Genomic DNA, 21504 nt, shown 5'->3' with positions numbered 1-21504 from the left:
CTGATGGTGATGGTGACAGGCACCCTGATGGTGACGGGGGCGGCGGTGGCCGCGCTCTTCTCCGTCATCAGCGTCCACATGCGCCCCGAGGAGAGCTTCCGCAGCGGTACAAGATCATTATGAGGGATCTGGTACGGCTCAACCTCTTGTTCCTGATGGTGATGGTGACTGGCACCCTGATGGTGACGGGGGCGGCGGTGGCCGCGCTCTCCTCCGTCATCAGCGTCCACATGCGCCCCGAGGAGAGCTTCCGCACGCGGTACAAGATAATCATGAGGGATCTGGTACGGTTCAACCTCTTGTTCCTGATGGTGATGGTGACAGGCACCCTGATGGTGACGGGGGCGGCGGTGGCCACGCTCTCCTCCGTTATCAGCGTCCACATGCGCCCCGAGGAGAGCTTCCGCACGCGGTACAAGATCATCATGAGGGATCTGGTACGGTTCAACCTCTTGTTCCTGATGGTGATGGTGACAGGCACCCTGATGGTGACGGGGGCGGCGGTGGCCGCGCTCTCCTCCGTCATCAGCGTCCACATGCGCCCCGAGGAGAGCTTCCCCACGCGGTACAAGATCATCATGAGGGATCTGGTACGGTTCAGCCTCTTGTTCCTGATGGTGATGGTGACAGGCACCCTGATGGTGACGGGGGCGGCGGTGGCCGCGCTCTCCCCTGTCATCAGCGTCCACATGCGCCCCGAGGAGAGCTTCCGCACGCGGTACAAGATCATCATGAGGGATCTGGTACGGTTCAACCTCTTGTTCCTGATGGTGATGGTGACAGGCACCCTGATGGTGACGGGGGCGGCGGTGGCCGCGCTCTTCTCCGTCATCAGCGTCCACATGCGCCCCGAGGAGAGCTTCCGCAGCGGTACAAGATCATTATGAGGGATCTGGTACGGCTCAACCTCTTGTTCCTGATGGTGATGGTGACAGGCACCCTGATGGTGACGGGGGCGGCGGTGGCCGCGCTCTTCTCCGTCATCAGCGTCCACATGCGCCCCGAGGAGAGCTTCCGCACGCGGTACAAGATAATCATGAGGGATCTGGTACGGTTCAACCTCTTGTTCCTGATGGTGATGGTGACAGGCACCCTGATGGTGACGGGGGCGGCGGTGGCCGCGCTCTCCTCCGTCATCAGCATCCCGAGGAGAGCTTCCGCACGCGGTACAAGATCGTCATGAGGGATCTGGTACGGTTCAACCTCTTGGGGTTCAATGTCCTAATAAACATAGACTATAGACATTTATTCATACATTTTTTTTATTAATTTATTCATTTATGTTGTTTTTATTCATTAATTTAATTTTTATTAATTTATTCATTCATTTGAATATTCGTTTATTCATTTATTATTTTACTAAGTTATTCATTTGTCTATTTATTCATTTATTAATTTTATTGTTATTCATTCATTTATTTTATTTTTAATGCATTTATTCATTCATTTGTTTGTTCATTTATTTATTTATTTTTAATACAGTGGAACCTCGCTAACTCGAACCTCGATAAAACAAAATCCTCGTCAACACGAAATAAAATGCTATTCCCTTCAAAGCCCAAAAGCTCCATACATATATGTAACTCGAAACCTCCTTAAGACGAAGAAAAACCTATAAGAACCAAGTCCATACCCCTCTGTAAGACGAAAACTCGTTAACACGAACTTTTTGGCGTTTACCTTCTGACATCACAATCTGACAGATGGATTTACCCGAGTTTTAAGTTAAGCGACTCATTTACACAACAACTTATTATGCGGCCTTTATTTACATTTTGGAGGGACTTAACCCTTCGTATGCTTCGGTCTAAGCATATTTTGGTACCTATTAAGAAAAGGTAATAGGGTAGGTATGCAGATATTTACTGAGAGGGTCGAATGGATTTACCCGAGTTTGAAGTTAAGCGAGTCAATTGTAAGTTTTAAGTTTTCTTTGACGATCTTCTTACAAATCAATATACATATATATCACTTCAGACGAGCTCCGGGATCCCCGAAAGCCTCCGCAACAAGGTGGAGACATTCTACAAGATGTACTGGCACAAGCAGCGAGCGGTCTCAGACTCTCAACTGCTGCCAAGCTTCCCGCCTGTCCTGCCCAGCAGCGTGTACACCGATATCTACTTCGAGGCCACACAGAAGGTATTCCAACATTGAATTAAGCACAGATGGAGTGCATAATTGTTTTCCGTCGTATTTTCTCTGAAACGTTCGTATGTTTTCCGAGCAAAGCTCTGTCTCTCAGATAGTTTACAAACAGTTGCGTTGATATCCCTATTACGAGAATGGTGAAGATTTGAGGCATCTGGGGCGTAAACAGTTTTTGAACCCATAGGACGATGCGATATTTTTCGACGCCATAAAATCTAGACCACTCATGCAACTCGCAACACCCCGTGGACTGCTTTATCCCGCCTTACCTTATCTTATCTTCAGAGCGGCCTTCTCCGCGACCTGTCCTACGAGTTCCTCTCCGAATTAGCCAGACACATGGAGACCATCTTCTACATTCCTGGGGACTGCATCATCAAGCGGAACTCCCTAAAAAACTCCATCATATACATCACCTTGGGAGACATTGAGGTTAGTGCTATAGTTAATTACACAAACGGGTCGGCGATATAATTTCGTTGTTTTTACCTTTAATTCCGACGTTTCAGCTGAGTTGCACCAGCTGGATTGAGCTACATAAACCCAAAGTCCTCTCCAACGAGCGACACTATTATCCGCGGATCGTGAGAGAGGCGATTGAAATTAAAAAACACCCTAAAAATTTCAATCGAGAGGACGGATACAAATTATCGTCTACTTGGGGACCAGTGATTCAAATGTTGAAACCAGCGGATATATCTTCGGACCAGTGTACGGATACAGGAACGGGTAGCTGCAATTTAATTGTCTACCCCGAACATTTTTATAAACTAATTTCGGGTAGTTTAGTGTTGTTTTATCAATATCTCCGTTGACATTTGTTGGGACGTCAGTCTTTCCGTGACCACAGCTGGTGCAACTCAGCTGAAACGTCGGAATTAAAGGTAAAAACAATGAAATTATATCGCGGTAGACCCGTTTGTATAATTAAATATGTGTACAAAACGCGAGAGTTTAAAGTGTTAGTGCTATAGTTCGTTTTTTTAGCATATAGCAGGTAAGCGATCTTGACATGTCTTTTAACCCATTAGCGGCTGAATTATTTTTATGTCGCCGATTTTGATGATTTTCAGATATATTAATAAATTAGGCCTCAGAAACAGAAATATGAAATTAAAATTTAAATCCGACCTGTAGTTTAGAAAAAAAATACTGATGCCGCATGGCATCGCTAGCCCTCTACCGTGTCAATAAAAACATGTTGTTATTTGTCAGCATTTATTGAACATGAAAGTTATAATCACATTTGGCAAAAAGTCCTGCAACATTGTTATCTAGATTGGCTTTTACACTGTTCCAAAGCACATTCTACGTACATCCTCAGCACATGGTACCAAATATGAAATGACCAACACCATCATAGCGAAAATCATCAGCAACTCGGATACCAGTCTGAGATTGTCGCAACCCTTGAGGACAGACTGTTTATTAAGAAGTCTGCATACGTCTGTATACTAATAACCAGCAAGTGATAAAAACTGTCATCACAACGTAGCTTGATGTTCCCAATTCTACCATATTGGCTAGAAAATCAGTGGCTCGGCGTATAGGAAGAGTCGGTTTATGGTTCTATCTGAAGTTCTCTATGGAATGGAAACCGGGATCACGATGTCTTAGATGTAAACAGCATCACCCTACCACACCAGATATCTTAATAACAACCAGTGATGTTACTAATGAAGTAACAACCAACTAAGTGGGTTGGACCTAGATAGACTGTATGGGCAAGAGGTTCAACATAGCCACTAAAACTCAAAATCCTTACTTTTTTGACAGTAATTGTATTCGAGATTTTTAAAAAGCCCGATAAGATTCTAAAATCATGATGAAAACGCTAACAAATAGGGGAAAATAAAACATAGAACATGTAACACATATCAAGTGATAAGACCACATAAGCGGCTAATGGTGCCGTACGGCATCGGAGAATTTTCTCATGCCATATACAAAATCTGAAATCAAAATTTAATAGTCTATGTATATCATTGCATCAATTATACATCCCACGTCCTGATAAAATACATTACATAAATATTTTACCAGAAAACCAACGATTTCTGACCAGTTTACTTAGAATAAACACCAAAAATTTGTATTTTTTTCTATACCCAATTTTTGGGTACCTGAAACCAGCAGGAACAATTCAAGTTGCTTAAAACATGTAATTAAATTGATAACTGGTATCCTTGAGTATGTAATTAATCACAAAACTCCTTCATTTTCTGCTTATTGTATCTTTAGAGAGCGAAATACTAAGCACAGGAAAAGCGATGCCGTATGGCACCGCCAGCCGTTAATGGGTTAATTGAAAAACGCTTTTTAAAAATCAACTATTATGAAAGCAGAAGAATATAAATGATCGTATTAGATTCATAATTGTCACATATTTGCCGTGACTTATTTTTATAACGTGTTTAAAAGCTAGGCCAAAGGTATGACGCCATCTATTCAAGCATTTTTGTTTTCTGAGGCTCGTTTTGTTAGACTATTTATCTTATATGAAGTTATACATATCTTTGCCCTTAGTAATGTGTACATGGTTATCAGATGCTGACAGCTGAAGACGACGTGTCTCCCATGCTGCGGTTTACACGCGGCACGATCCTCACGCCTTGGGGGGGCTGCGCAGCGGGCGGGGGGCGGGCACACGTTCAGGTGTGTCAACCGAATATTTAGCGTTTACCGACTTTAACATTTTGAAGAAATTGCATCAACAAATTGTTGTGATGATGTTTTTTCCCCAAAGAGTAATATTTCTGAGAACGTTTCCTTCTTACTCGGAGTCGACGAAGCCCCGCTACGCGGGACTCCTATTTCGGGGCGGTTTGCCCTTCGAGCATCTGAAGCTACCTAACGGACCTAACCTACGTCAGAGATGGGCAAAATGTAATCGACTAACGATTAACGATTAAGACTAAAAGAATTAATTGCGACTGACGATTGAAAACGACGACTGATCAATCGTAGTTGTATAGAGTGCAACTAATTTAGTTGCAACTAAATTAGTTGCCGATTGATTACGGACAACTAATTTTTGTAATCGACTAATTAGTTACACTATTTTTTCCGCGACTAATGTTAGAAGCAAATTAAATGGAAAACCTCGGTATGGCTATGTTGACAGCCAGCAGATTAGGACATCTTAACGCATGTATAAAAATGAAATAGTACATGTGTTACTTGCTATATTTTGACCATTTTTATGAAGTGTAAAATGTCTCTTATCTAATAAGGGTAAATAAAAATTGGGTACTTTATGCATTGACACTTAAAACACAATTTTATAAATAAAACTTTGTATTTTGTTGTTAATCAATGTCAATCGTAAAAATAATACTTAAAATTGCCCATAATATTACATTATCATTCAAGCATTTCAAATTAAACGTGTATACATAATTTTAGCTCAATCGGTTGAAGGTATCCGCTTCGAAAAAAGCTGCAAGATTCTACCCAAACCAACACAGGTACAACATACGAGTACCTCCAATGTACATACATACCAACTTTTAGTTACATATTGCAAGTTAAATAAAAAATGCAAAAACCAGCGATGACATTGTTTTAATAGATTTAACCGTGAAATTTAGTCGATTGAAACTAAAACTAATTTAGTTGTTAGTTGTACATTCTCACAACTAATTTTATCGCAACTAAATTAATTGCGATTAAAAAATGACGATTGATATTTTTAATCGATTGATTAGTTAACTAAAAAATTAATCGATTAATGCCCATCTCTGACCTACGTATAGTAATTATAATAATCATAATCATAATTTAGTACCTATCGACCAAGCGTGACTTTCGTGAATACATTACACTTTGAGGAAAAAAGCGACTAGGACATACACCTGTAATCAAATTAACTACTGTAAAAATAAACGACTGGTTTAAAAGCAGAATGGGGAAAAACGCGAATGGGACAAAAAATATTGGAGTACGAGTATAAACATTTTGGGTACCTAGTTAATCAAAATAGCAAAATACTCATTTGAAAGTGCTTGTTGCTAGACGTACTTACTTGAATAAAGAATGTTTTGAATTTAAACCATGAATCTTTGAGGTTTTCAACATTTCAGATTTCTCGGAGACGGTTGGGCTAATAATTTGGAAAATTCTTATTTGTTTGAAGTGTACACTCGTACTTAACAGTTGGTACCATTGTTGATTAAGCCAGTATCGGATATGGGAGACATTATTTTAGGCACCTAAATTATTATTCTTTTGGGGATTTTTAAAGTTACTTGAGCTGAGCTTTATCTCTGGTCATTTGGTAAAGTGGATTTGCTGTTGAAGTTTTATAATTTTTTTGTGTTGAATGTTATTTGTTTGAGTGTGTTGTATGACGCAGATGCGCGCGGGCACGTTCTGCGCGGCGCGTGTGCTGCGCGCGCGCGGGCTGTGGCGCGCCGCGCTGCGGCTGCGCGGCAGCGGGCAGGCGAGACTCATGCTCAACGAATTACGAGTAAGGAAAGATTACCACAGATATGCAAGATGCGGAAAGTTTCAGAAAAGTTGTAAAAAATTTCATGGGAATATAAGGAAACTTTCATTTTGGAAACGGAAAATTTAGATCCTCATACAAAAATATGAAAAGTTTACGAAATTTTTCTATGTGGAAAATTTCTTAATTGCAAGTTTTTTTTATTGCCAGTTCACATACTCATATTTTATTATTATAGAACCTTACCGACCTTACCTATATAGAATATTATTTGATAATAGTGATCAAAGAATATAATACATAGTGATAATTAATATACATTATTTTCTTTTTCTAAGGACCACATGAACAAAGTGAAGAGACATTATTATTTCATAAGAAGACCTGCACCTACAAAGTAAATATTATCTTACGTTACCAAAAATCACCAAAAATTTGCTTAGTAAATTGATGGATGGTTTTTATAATATACTAGACGGGCCCGCAGCTCCGCTCGCGTAAATGAAATAAAGAGTGTGTCAACCCTGCCAGGGTTCATAACGGTGATAGGGATTTCTTATTTGTACCCGTTATTTGGATAACTAAATACGCAAAATATCTGAAAAAAAAATGTGATTTGATAAAAGGCAAAATTATACTTTTTCATCTACGTAGTTATTTATTTAAAACTCGTTTCAACATAAAATTATTATTTTAATTTTTTATTGAAATTAATTTCCGCCTTAAGACGAATATGGACGACCACCGCCCATAAATCGCCTTTTGGTACAAACGTACGTACTCCCCATTTCCCTTTCTGAATACTAGCATTACTTACTACGGTTATGTGAATCCTGGCCTCCGAGGAAAGACAAAACAAAACACACCATGTTTCTCGGTCTTGCGATAGCTCTCGCCAGTCCCCATGGCCGAGGATAAGCAGATCTCGAGCAACTACGTCGTTCCAGCGGTAGGTACCTATGACGTCCAATTGGGCGTCTCCCGTTTCGTTGTCCCAAGTACGCTCTCGTCACGGCACGATCCTCTCCCATTCTCTCTAAATGTCCGAGCCAATGTAAGCTTAGCCACTTTTGTCTCTCAGTATTCCGTCTTCTTCTTTTCGTGTAAAGGGATCAAACTTCTTAGTACAAAATTTTTGTTTGCCAATGTTTTGCCCCGAGGGCTGCGGGGTGTAGCCCTCAGGAGATCTTCCTCAGTGCACGTCGTTGAGCACAGAGAGCACTGTCTCATGTGTAATGTTGTTTGAGGTACTCCACACTCGCAGGATGTATCACCTTGTCGCCCAATTCCCCATCTCAGGAGATTATCTTTTGACCGACCAACTCCCGTCCTAAGTCTGTTGAGAGCTTTCCATACTGGCCACTTTTGCTTTCCCCCTGGAGGCAGGTGTTCCACAGCTGGCATTCGTAGCGATGTGTCGCTGAGTTGCAAGTTCCATGACTTGATGCGAGCCTCCTGAGGAGTTTGCTGCTGGAGAGCTGAATTTGTAACAAAGCTCTTCCGGGACTTTAGCCTTGCAGTAACTGGTTTGTGGCCGTGCAGGGGGTGACGCGGGTCACGCAGTTGTTTTTCTCGCTCCACAGCCGCCGCAATATCTCTGCGTATGTCCGGTGGTGCAATTCCACTCAGTTGGTATAGGTGGTCACGTTTAGTGGGTTTTAGGCATCCTGTTATTAGGCGGCAGGACTCGTTGAGAGCTATGTCAACCTGGGCAGCATGTATAGAGTTCTTCCAGGCTGGGCATGCATATTCTGCAGCCGAGAAGCTGAGTGCGAGAGCCGTTGTGCGTAGGGTGTGTGGGGTTGCCCCCCACGTAGTCCCGGTGATGCATCGCAAAATGTTGTTCCTCGCCGCCACTTTCTGCTTGGTGTTAAGGCAGTGAGCTTTGTAGGTCAGTGACCGGTCTAACGTCACTCCTAGGTATTTCGGGGCGGCAGTGTGTTCTAGCCGGCTGCCTTCCCAGGCGATATTCAGCTGTCTGGTGGCCTGGCTGTTTCGTAGATGGAAGGCACAAACCTGTGTCTTAGACGGGTTAGGTTTAAGCTGGTTTTCTTTGTAGTAAAGTGACATGCTCGCCAATCCTTCCACTAGGCTATTCTCTACTGCCTCAAAAGATTTTTCTTGCGATGTGAGTGCAAGGTCATCGGCAAAAAGGAAATGTTGTAGGTTATATATGATCGGTTGGTCGTTCGTATAGATATTAAAAAGTGCAGGTGCCAGTACGCTACCCTGAGGAAGACCATTTTTCAGGGACCTCCATCTACTTTTTTTCCCTTGAAACGATACATAGAACCTTCTGTTGGAGAGTAGCTCAGATATAACCTGCGTGAGTTTATAATCTTTTGTAGTATGGTATAGTTTGGTTACTAGTCTCCTATGGTTTATGGTATCGTATGCAGCCGTGAGGTCGACGAAGACTGCACCTGTCACCATGCCCCTCTCGAAGCCGTCCTCGATGTACTGTGTCAGGTTGAGCACTTGCGAGGTACAGGATTTACCTGCCCTGAAACCTGCCTGTTGCGCTATGAACGCATCCTCCAGGGTTGTTCTCATGCGTTCAAGTATGAGGCGTTCAAAGAGTTTGAAGGTGTGGCATAGAAGGGAGATCGGTCTGTAACTTTTCACGTCGGCGGGGTCTTTACCAGGTTTAAGAATGGCAGTTACGTGAGATTTCCTCCATATCTTCGGTAAGGATGTAGTCTCCACACAAGCATTGAACAGTTTCAGTAGCCACAATTTAGCCGCAGGCCCAAAGTGTTTTATTTGTTCGACTCTTATGTATTCCGTCAGTATATCGGATCGGAACACATCCTTATTTCTATAGCAACAGAGTTATATTACGATATTTGGCCGACTGCTGACTGTACGTTTGCTTATTTTCACCAGGTCGTTTCGCTCAAAAATATCTGAACATGCACTTAAATTTTATCTACCTACATTATAACTTGCTATCAACTTTGTATCTTTGGCCCATCTCGGCAGCCCGGTCCCCGGACGAATTTGTTTGCCGAAGCTGTGAAAGTAAATCTGAATAACTCAAAAAGAAATTTAAAACAACAAAATACAAATTCCTATTGATATTGATAAGTCATTATCAGTCATTATATGGCATGTTACTCGTATGGGCATAAACTAAGGTAAAAGGTTGAGGTTGACAGCACTTTTTAGGGTTCCGTACCCAAAGGGTAAAACGGGACCCTATTACTAAGACTTCGCTGTCCGTCCGTCCGTCCGTCCGTCCGTCCGTCCGTCCGTCCGTCCGTCCGTTCGTCCGTCTGTCACCAGGCTGTATCTCACGAACCGTGATAGCAGTAGTAACAGTTGAAATTTTCACAGATGATGTATTTCTGTTGCCGCTATAACAACAAATACTAAAAACAGAATAAAATAAAGATTTAAATGGGGCTCCCATACAACAAACGTGATTTTTGACCAAAGTTAAGCAACGTCGGGAGTGGTCAGTATTTGGATGGGTGACCGTTTTTTTTTTTGCTTTTTTTTGTTTTTTTTTTTTGCATTATGGTACGGAACCCTTCGTGCGCGAGTCCGACTCGCACTTGCCCGGTTTTTATTTTACTTCGAGTAAAAAAGGCCGAAATCACTGCATACCAACATAACAAACATAATTTTGGTTATTTGAAGTTCGAAACGAAACCAACCGAGAGTTTCCGAAAATAGCCGATAGTCGTAAAATGAAGAATTTTATGAAAATTTCTTTTGCTTATTGTAAATTAAATACGCATCGAAAGCGATAGTTTTTATGCTCTAGTTATATTCTCATACTTAGATAATAGATTAGAACAGTTTTTTCTTATCATACGTGCGTCGTATTTAAGAAACGTGTCAAAAACTTTTTTAGAAATTTGTAAGGCGCCATCTCGCTTCTTCCCTCGTTTTTTATCCCGTTCTGGTTTTTTCAATTTTATATATATGATTCATCTCTATTTTGATATCAAGATATATTTAAGCCAAAGCATGTCGAGCCTTAGAGAATATAACCAAACGGAGTGGCCATTAACAGGCGTTCCCCTCTGTCGAAAATAGGCGGCCAATGGTCAACCACATGTATGGACTGACGTTTATCTGACATGGCTATTTTGACGTTACGTATACATTTGATGTGCCCCTCCCCCGCAAAAAACGGCAGACTATTTTGTACCGAAAATTATAGACATGGCGTCTCCCTTTGGTTATATTATATTCTCTAAGTGTCGAGCCATGCTCAGTGTAGGGTTCTGTTCGTCATAATATGCTGCCTTGAACGGGGTTACTATTAGGTAAGTATCCTGTACCTAGTACCTACCTACATATGTAACAACTTCGCTGTGCTTTGTACGTCTTTACTAAGAAGGGAAGACTTTTATGCACCCGTTCGAGGTCTATTGTGACGGACGGGTATCTACGGAACCCTACACTGAGCATGACCCGGCACGATCTTGGCAGTTTTAATCAATTACCAATTTACCACAGATACAAAAGCAGCATCCTCGAGTTCAAAAATAGCCTAATAGCGCTGAAGGAGGCGCGCGATGAGGACGGCGAGCTGCTGCTGGCGCGGCCCGACTATCTGCTGGAGATCGCTGGCTGCTATCTCATGAGAAACGTAACAACACATTATTCATTTTTAGAGTCTAAGCCACTGGGGATATCATGGTTACCACTACAATTTGACACTCAATTCGGGTTAGTGGGATGGTGCAAGTGGGGTTTCAAGTCATTCCGTAATTTCGAAAAATCTGCCAAATTTAGTTTATTATTACTATTACACTTAGCATTGGCTTGAAATGCTATTGCTGTCGACATGATGGGATGGCCAGTAATATGCTGAATGCTAAGTACCAACAAAAATGCACTAATCTCATGCTGCTGTTCTTGATTTTGCCGATCCTTTGACTACCAGTCAGAAGTCCGTCTCTCTGCCCTGGTCAGGTTGAAACTGCAAACAAGATTTGCTTTCAGCGCACGGATGCGACACGGACTGATGACTCGGATCCGTTCTACCTCCGACAGATCTTTCCTTGCATCCTGCAGCCCACGTTCACGCTGCTCAATGAAACTGAGTGATCTGAGTTTGGCAGCCTTTACTAATTAACTCGTTTACTTGCAGCGCGCAGACGCGACATTGACGGACGATTCGGATCCGATCTGCCTCCGACAGACCTTCCCCTGCATCCTGCAGCCGACGTCCTCGCTGCTCACCGCTTGGAACTGGTTTATGGCTTGTCTCATCTTGACCGTGTGCTTCGTGAGTAATCGGAAATAAAGGCACATACACTGGTTATTCAACGGGTTGGTCGCCGGACGCTGCATGTCTTGCGGCCGGAAGTTTAAAACAAAACTCGGTTTCGCAAGTCACGTTCGAGCCCATGCAGGTCAAGCTTTACTGAATACCTGATACTGATTTGTCCGGGTGTCACCGTCGGATACGTCTGGGAGGACATCATCATCATCATCATGAGTTTGTCAGGCACCCGACATGGTTTACATGGGACGGCAGATGTTGGTATTCAATTCTTCATGCCGTTTGAACTTGTATTTGGAACTTGAGAGAGCAATCAATACGGCTCTGATAATGTTCTGACATTTTTACTTCGATCCCATGCAGCAGAAATGCTGTAGGAGCTGACAATATGATTTGGACAACGTTTTTTAAAAGTTTTTTTTTTTCAGTAATAAGAGCCTTTTGCAATTTTATTGTAGGAACAAAATAAACTAGACTAAACATTACTATTATGGTTCCAATTACTGAGTCATTTGATATACATGTTTAAAATTCCGAGGGACCGAGAAACATGGAACTTACTCCTTTTTATAAAACGCATTTACCTAAGTAAATAATAAATACAGAAAAGAAAAAAAACATAAAAAAATTTAGAACATAACGTTAAATAAATAAATGTAAATATATCTCCTAATTTAAGTTTATTTTAAGCATCAGAAAAACTCCTAGCAGGGCTGGTAACCCATGGAGTTTATCGCCACACTTCCTTTCTTCTCCCTTGAAGGAGAGGCCATTCTAGTCTAATATTTAAAACTTTCGCGTTTTGAACACATTAACTCACATTTATAGACGGGTCTAACGCGAAATTTATTCAATAGGGAATATTAGGCAAAGCTCTGCGTAGGTGGCACCTTTGTGGCACATACAGTAAACAAACCACATTGACACATCACACGTCACGTCAATCACATGGCCTACCGCGAAACAAGAAAATCGAAATTTCGTTATCTAATCTCTCTATCACTCTTGCATATTCGAGCGATAAAGAGGCAGATAACTAAATTTCGATTTTCGCGAATAAAATGCAACTTTGCTATCAGGTTTTGAAGTGCAAAGTAAGCCTTTCCGAGCTGGTGTGGTGAAAAATAAATTAATCGTTCCTCCTTGTTAATTTGTATTTGCACAGATATACCCGTACCACATCATCTTCAAGTTGTCCGTTTCCTCGGAGTTCCGTTTCTTCGACATGATGGTGACCGCGATCTACGTACTGGACATCATCACCTATCTCTCGACGGGAACCAACGTTGAGGAAGGTGATCTAATCAACTTTTTTGGCTCAGTGACCAAAAAGAATCTTGGCCTCCGAAACGAGAGCGTGCCACCCGTCCCGATCCTGCGCAACTTCCTGCCAGTTACTGACGCGAAGTTGCAGCAGATCCGCAGTCACACTGTCTTCCCAGCGATACCTGGGCCGAGCCACCGGCGGCGCAAGCATTCGACGACTTCGGCGACGTGCACGCAATGACACAGACTTTTGCATTTATTTGCAAATTGTAACGATCGCCTCACGATGCTTTCTTATCATTACGCTTGTTTTAGAAGTGCCCAATTCACAATTTGGAGTTCGGATTATGAGAGGGCTGATTTAGACGGCGCGCGAACTCGCATGCGATTTTAGTTACAATGCGGACTGTTGGTTACGTGCAATTCAACCGACCGATCAAAAACCGCAATGTAATGAAAATCGTCTAAATTGGCCCTTAATAATAATTTAGCCTATATATACGTCCCACTGCCCTGGGCACAGGCCTCCTCTCAAGCACGAGAGGGTTTAGGCTATAGTCCCCACGCTGGCCCAATACGGCATGGGGACTTCACATACACCTTTGAATTTCTTCGCGGATGTATGCAGGTTTCCTTTCCTCACGATGTTTTCCTTCACCGAAAAGCTAGTGGTAAATATCAAATATTTCGTATATAAGTTCCGAAAAACTCATTGGTATGAGCCAGGGTTTGAACCCACGACCTCCAGATTGAAAGTCGGACGTCAGATCCACTCTGCCACCATCGCTTTCATTTAGCCCTTAAGTCTATTATATTCGAACAGTTTTCCAGAAAGATAATAAGGGTTCCGGTTGTCAAGAATATTGTCACGACTTCCGAAGTTTGATTCTGGTTAACTTTATGGAGATGATACCACGATAACAAGCAGCTGCGGTTCCGATGTTTTTTTTAAAGTGCTAGTTTCGGCACCTATCATCTCTTTCTATCAATTCTATCGCATCAGCCCTTATCAATGACTCTTTCTAACACGCAGGCGTCCCTATAACGTTCATGGAGACGGCCTCGAAGCAAGTGCGGTCCCCGTGGTTCCTAGTAGACGTGGTGGCTACAGCACCCATCTTCTCTTTCATGTGGGAAGGAGAGTTATGGGGCATCAACAAGATCCTCAGGTTTCCAAAGGTAGGTATTACCTACTTTTAGTTTATTTATACACTTATGGTTATGGCGTTACAGAAAAATGAAAATAAAAAATATTTAAATACACTACATTATGTAGACTTGAGTCGGCTTTGTAAGTATATACTGTACTAGAGGGGCCCGCAGCTCCGCTCGCGTAAATGAAATAAAGAGTTCGTCGTATGTTTAGTTAAATACCGACATTATTATGTATTCAACCCTGCCATGGTTTAAAACTGTGATAGGGATTTCTTATTTGTAGCCGTTATTTGGATAACTCAATTCGCAAATTTGTCAAAAAATTATGTGATTTGATAAAAGGCAAGATTGTATTTTTTCATCTACACGTATTTATTTAAAACTCGTTTCAAGATAAAATTATTATTTGTTCTTATAAGCCTAGTTGCAAAAACGTTCATTAGATTAATTTTCGCCTTAAGACGAATATGGACGACCACCGCCCTTAAATCGGTTTTTCATACAAACATAGGTAGTCTAGTCCTCTCGGTCTTGCGATAGCTCTCGCCAGTCGCCATGGCCGAGGTTGAGCAGGTTTTGAGCAACTACGTCGTTTCAGCGGTACCTAGGACGTCCACTCGGGCGTCTCCCATTTTGTTGTCCCAAGTACCTGCGCTCTCTTCACGGCACGATCCTCTCCCATTCTCTCTAAGTGTCCGAGCTGAATTTAGCCGCTTTTGTCTCTCAATATTTCGCCACTATATCGGACCACATCCTTATTTCTATGGCAACAAAATTATATTACGATATTTGGCTGACTGCTGACTGTACATTTGCTTATGTTTATCAGGTCGCTCAATAATATCTGAACATGCACTTTAATCTACCTACATAACTTACTATCAACTTTGTATTTTTGGCCCATCTCAGCATTCTTAGCCCGTTCCCCGGACGAATGGCAATGTTTGCCGAAGCCGTGAAAGTCAATCTGAATAATATAACTCAAAAATAAATTTAAAACAACAAAATACAAATTGATAATAATAATATAGTAATTACTTTGATTGATAAGAATGATAAGTCATATATGACATAAATCACTCGTATGGGCTCTATAGACTAAGGTTGAGGTTGACAGCACTTTTTATTATACTTCGTGTAAAAAAACTCAGAAATACCTGTATACCAACATGACAAACATAATTTAGTTTACTTTAACTTACGGATTATTTGGTCTAATCTGTAGCACCGCCAAACGAAAGCAACCGAGAGTTGCCGAGAAATGGCCAATGTCGTAAAATGAAGATTGTTATGAAAATTTATTTTCCTTATTGTAAATTAAATACGCATCGGGAGCGATAGTTTTTATGCTCTAGTTCTATTCCCATATGTAGATAATTGATTTGAACAGGTTTTTCTTATCATACCTACGTGCGTCGTATTCGAGAAACGTGTCAAAAACTTTTTTAGAAATTTGTAAGGCGCCATCTCGCTTCTTCCCTCGTTTTTTATCCCGTTCTGGTTTTTCAATTTTATATATATGATACCTGTATCAGGAGAGCCCGCGCTCTTTCTTAAGTGCATAATTATTTTCCTTCGTATTTTCACGGAAAAGTACGAACATGTCTTGCTATTAGGGCGTTTTTCATTAACGTCTGTCGAATCTAACAAACTGTTGATAATTGTTGGTCCCTATCCGTTATTTTGACATTTCTGTTTATTAGAAAGAGACCAAGAACAGAGTTTTGTAAGAGGTTGCTAAGTTTTATGAATAAGGAGATTAAGGGGGTTATCGTAACCATGGACGGACGGACTCAAGATATACTTAGCAAAGAACCTAAATGTATAGACCCATTGGACCCAGAATATATTCTGCCTCAAATAACCCGATTGCCCGATTTTTTTTGCCACGACGCTTAAGAGTCTAGGATCCGCTTGGCAACAAATCCCTTCGCGTATATGCTATGCTCTAGTTTTTACGAAAGCAGCCTTATATGGATCTGTCCGGTTTTGTACACTGAAAAACTGATGGTTGATCTATGACTGTCCAGGTAATCCGCATGATCCAGACCCTGGAGGAGGAGTGCGTGGACCACACCAACGTCATCCGTTTCTTCGTGTGCGCGCTGCTGCTGTTCTTCGCATGTTACTGCCTTGCGTCAGTGCAGCAATGCGTCCTCTGCGACGGGTATTATATGTCACAATACTGGGCACTAGCCTCTTGAAGCTGGTTGGCCTGTGCTTTGTCCAGGTCATCCGCATGATCCAGACTCTGGAGGAGGAGTGTGTGGACCACACCAATGTCATCCGATTCTTCGTGTCGCGCTGCTGCTGTTCTTCGCATGCTACTGCCTTGCGTCAGTGCAGCAATGCGTCCTCTGCGACGGGTATTATATGTCACACTGCTGGGCACTAGCCTCTTGAAGCTGGTTGGCCTGTGCTTTGTCCAGGTCATCCGCATGATCCAGACCCTGGAGGAGGAGTGCGTGGACCACACCAACGTCATCTTCTTCTTCGTGTTCTTCGCGTGTTACGGCCTTGCTTCACTGCAGCAATGCGTCCTCTGCGACGGGTATTATATGTCACACTATTGGGCACTCGCCTCTTCAAGCTGGTTGGCCTGTGCTTTGTCCAGGTCATCCGCATGATCCAGACCCTGGAGGAAGAGTGCGGGTTCCACACCAACGTCATCTTCTTCTTCGTGTGCTCGTTGCTGCTGTTCTTCGCGTGTTACTGGCTTGCGTCAGTGCAGCAATGCGTCCTCTGCTACTGGTTGACAAACTGTTATTCTGCTCTTGACTTTCCCTATTTCATACAAGAAATGCTAACTACAACTGCTAGCAGCCCTAGTGTTCAAACTGAGCGGACTTGAGCGGGGCGACCAGCGGAGCGTGCGAAGCGGCGTTACGCAGCGTACTACGTAGGCGAACAACACGCGAACGCGAAGCGAAACGATGCGGCGCGGGGTGGATCAATCCTTTGATACCTATAGAAGTGTCCTACGTGGGCGATCTCGTTGCGAACGCGAACGCCTTGGGCCCGCCGCGCCGCGCCGCGTCGCTTTCGCGAGTTGTTCGCTTACGTAAGACGCAGCGTTAAGATTAAAAACAAATGAAAACGTATCCGAGCCTCAAACCCCTTGGCACGCTCATCACAAGCCAGACACTTCAATGTCACTTTTGAAGCAGAGTAACCAGCTTGAGACGTAGGTAAGAGCCACGACCTCAAAATTACGGTACCATCGATCACACTGTTAACTGTACATCGGTGGACCTTATGCCTTTTGTAATAAGGTGCACCGACGATGGAATAACCAAGAACTACATTAGTAGCTAGACGTAACGAAATTCTGACTCAATGTTCGCGGAACTCCTCAGAACTTTCACATGGTGTTTCATTGACAGATATCTAAGGACTGTCTTTACGGGCAATAATAATGAGGCATGACAGGGGCTAGTACAGCGGTGTGAAACCGCTACAACGCGATTGGTTGATGAGTTCGCAACACGCGCGCGATTTCGCAACTAGTTGCGTTAGACTGCACTATTGGCTGGAATTCGTGAGTAACACCGCTGAACTAGTACCATTTTAGTGCCCCATTAGCCCGTCCTTAGATATTATACGTCAATGTGGTGTATTCTTACAGATACGGCTTCTGCCAAGTCAACAACTTCACCCACGAGCCGTTCTATACGGAAGCTCCTCTGGACGATGAGTACAAGAACATATTAAACCGCCTGTTCTTTAGCCTCTATTGGGCCATGTCGATACTTACCTTCACCTGTGAGTCATTGAAATATGCTGCCCTAACTAAAACACTGACGGATAAAAACGTCCAAATTATAATGTTTTCCAAAGGATCAAGGGGAATGAAAAAAATACAAATGTACCCAGACATTTGTATTTTTTTCATTCCGTGCCATTGACGTTTTAGACCAAACCTTTTTTAACAAAAATAACTTGAATCCTAATAGGCCAAAAATATATACTGTATATGTATATCTTCGTAGCTTAGAATATCTCATTATAATAGACACAAATCACCAAAATAAGTATATAATATTATGTTAGCGTGTAGTTAGGCGTCCTTCCCGGTACCAGGGGGGTGTCACTGCGCATTTTAGGTACATTTATATATTTGGCCGGCGCGCCGCGCGGGCCGGCGTATGGCAGTGGGCTGCCTGCCACTCGGCTCGCACGATAGTCGTGTCACGTGGCGCTCGCGCAAAATTGAAAACACACAATGGCTTCGAAACCTAAATCTCGATCTAATATCCGTAATCCGTATAAAACATATTGTTCTGTTTACGGATGTCTGAATAAACGGAAGAGCAAGGAAGCAGAAATAACATTTATTTAAATTCCGCACGATATTGAAAGGTGAATTTAAACTTTAAAACATAACATAAATACTAAGTACTTAATCAAATTCGATAACTTATTGATTCGTTTTGTTTGCATAAAACTAAAGCGCGTTAGACCAATTTAATATGATTATTGGTTGCCCAGAAACAATATTAGGAATTGACCGACAATTTTTCAAATGAATACGGCTGTGGCATACCTACTGCCGTGAGAATCAGACATAGGTACTATCTCTGGATAAAAAAATTATGTTTACAGAATCAACGTTTGTAATTCCTCCATATTTATCTTAAAAATAATAAATCGGTAGGTATAGGTACAAAAACTCGTCAAGTTTCAACCCTGTGCCGACACTCACAGCTCGGTCATAAAACTGCGGCGCGCAAGGAAGATTCACGGTTCGTGCGCGGTTACGTAGGTATATAAGTTTCAATTTTGCGTGCAGGCGGCGAGTATAGGTATAATTTTATACCTAAATGTGAATTTTGTGAACGAGTGAATTTTCTGTACGGTAGTACTATTAGTTATTCTGTGCCGGTACGTTATTTTTGTTATGAATGGGGTTGGCAACTGTCAAAGGTTTGCATAGATGGCGCCATCATAGCTTGCCTTTTTTTCTATGAGATTTGGCTTAATGGGCTGGCGTCCATCAGGGCATTACATTTCATAAAAAAAAAAAATTGACACATTTCTAGGGATTGACAGGGCAAGCTATGCTGGCGCCATCTGCTAAATACTTCGACCGGCCAACCCCATTGCAGCATTAATTTGGTCATGAGGTCAATGATTTTTTTTAAAGAATGGTACTGTTAGTAGTTCATAGATGGTTTGCGTGTGTGCAGGTCATATAGAGATGGTGCAAGGAAACTCTGCGTTGAATATGTACACTACGATTCTGCTGGAGATATGCATCGTAATGAGTATCAGTATCGAGGCCGTCTACTCCGCTACCATCATGGTCACCACCGCTTTCAGGTTTTTCACTCTTTCTACAAGGTGTATTTGACTACTAGTCAAATCAGTATCTTTTTTCGAACTGTCAAAACGATTTGCCGCTATCTCTGAGGCCGCTATGGAATGGGAAAAGGGGATGGAGTACATTTCCAAACCTTTTTAGGGTTCCGTACCTCAAAAGGAAAAAACGGAACCCTTATAGGATCACTCGTGCGTCTGTCTGTCTGTCTGTCTGTCTGTCTGTCTGTCCGTCTGTCACAGCCGATTTTCTCCGGAACTACTGGACCAATCAAGTTGAAATTTGGTACACATATGTAATTTTGTGACCCGAATACGGACATGTAACGTAAACAAATGAATTTTAAACATGGGGGCCACTTTTGGGGGGTAAATGAAAAAATGAAAAAAAAAATTTTTTCAAACTATATCATGTTACATATCAAATGAAAGAGCTTATTGTAAGGATTTCAAATATTTTTTATATAATTTTCGAATCAACAGTTTAGAAGTTATTCAAGAAAATAGGCAAAAAATGACCATTCCCCCCCCCTTATCTCCGAAACTACTAGGTCTAAAATATTGAAAAAAATACATAAAATAGGTCTATACCTATAGATGACAGGAAAACCTATTAGAAATGTACAGTCAAGCGTGAGTCGGACTTAATTACAGTTTTTAATCCGACCCCTACGGATTTTTTAAAGAGATTTCACTCACGTTTCACATAAAAAATACATTGTTAACAGTGCCGGATTACTTAGAGTAGTAGTTTTCTTAGAGTAATTGGTGATAATTTTCTGATAAGATAATCATTTTAAATATTTAACGGTCTTACCTACTTACGAGTAATTGTAAGGTCAAATTAAAAATAATGTTTAAAAAAATGTTAAATTGAGAGCTAGCTTAAAGTTTTTTGTACTCGTCGACTTTAATGGTTGAATTAATAAAGACTTTGTAACCAATAAGCAAAACAAGCACGTGCTTAGGGCACCACGTTCAGGAGGGGCACCAAAATGCCAGGTTGAAAAAGGTGAACAAATTTTAAAATTAGGGACAGACACATCGTTTTTACCACACGATTTTTTTTAGCTGTCCAAAAGCTAATTTGCAAAAATAATGGCGCGTAATTCTTTGGGAAACAATCGGTAGCAGTAGAAGAGTCGTGATTACATGCATAGATTCGATTTCAACCCACTCTTTTGCGGTTCGGCGTTAGGTCTTATGCGAGGCCTTCTGCCTTAATAACACTTGGGCGTGGATCCAAATCCAAGCTTTCCTCTTTCGCAGCTGGCCCCTACTGCCTTTCTCACACTTCGCCACATCAATTCCAAGCTCTACTTTCTTGCATATTTTATGCATGAAAACAACCTCGAATATCGAAGCCTAAGAAATATCGAGCCCTATGCGAAGCTAGGCTGATAGAAAACTGTCCCATCCCTTCTCTGTATGAAATCCTGGATTCGCGCCTGGTTGGGACTAAAAGTAAAATTGCGTTTGTATATCGAAAAATTTTCGCGCTCGCTTCGCTCGCGTTTTCAATAACTTTATAAGGTATGATAAAGGTGACATTCGGGTGGCGACTGCAGCAACATTACTCTGTTGCAACGTTACTGCTGCAGTACTGTCAACTTCCGTGATAAAATGATGTGACTGATTTCCATACTAAAAGTAAAAATTTACAACTGTCTATCATATTGCGTTTTTATATCGAAAAATTTCCGCGCTCGCTTCGCTCGCGTTTCTATTACTTTCTAAGCTATGATAAAGGTGACATTCGGGTGGCGACTGCAACAGCATTAGGTACTCTGTTGCAACATTACTGCTGCGGCACTGTCAATTTTCGTGATAAAATGATGTGACTGATTTCCATTCTCAGCTGTAACGCGACAATGAACTTCTCTCAATTTACCAAAAAATCAATGTAATCTTTGATGACCCGAGGGAG

The 21504-nt window shown here is 41.9% G+C and overlaps 1 protein-coding gene across 1 annotated transcript in view; it reads left to right on the top strand.

The window, feature by feature from the left end:
* LOC134801742 (uncharacterized) overlaps positions 1-21504 on the top strand; it is a 76294-nt gene that overhangs the window by 4741 nt on the left and 50049 nt on the right. The window contains exons 7-19 of the mRNA XM_063774339.1: positions 20-743; positions 1978-2142; positions 2437-2595; positions 4699-4806; positions 6506-6619; positions 8141-8199; positions 11069-11201; positions 11706-11843; positions 13006-13135; positions 14140-14285; positions 16292-16428; positions 17887-18023; positions 19448-19580. Coding sequence (XP_063630409.1) covers positions 20-743; positions 1978-2142; positions 2437-2595; positions 4699-4806; positions 6506-6619; positions 8141-8199; positions 11069-11201; positions 11706-11843; positions 13006-13135; positions 14140-14285; positions 16292-16428; positions 17887-18023; positions 19448-19580 — 2283 coding nt within the window. The remainder of the gene's footprint in view (positions 1-19; positions 744-1977; positions 2143-2436; positions 2596-4698; positions 4807-6505; positions 6620-8140; positions 8200-11068; positions 11202-11705; positions 11844-13005; positions 13136-14139; positions 14286-16291; positions 16429-17886; positions 18024-19447; positions 19581-21504) is intronic.

The sequence above is a fragment of the Cydia splendana genome, chromosome 23 (assembly GCF_910591565.1).
Source record: "Cydia splendana chromosome 23, ilCydSple1.2, whole genome shotgun sequence".
Lineage (NCBI taxonomy): Eukaryota > Metazoa > Arthropoda > Insecta > Lepidoptera > Tortricidae > Cydia > Cydia splendana.
This window is presented reverse-complemented; position numbering and strand designations above follow the sequence as displayed.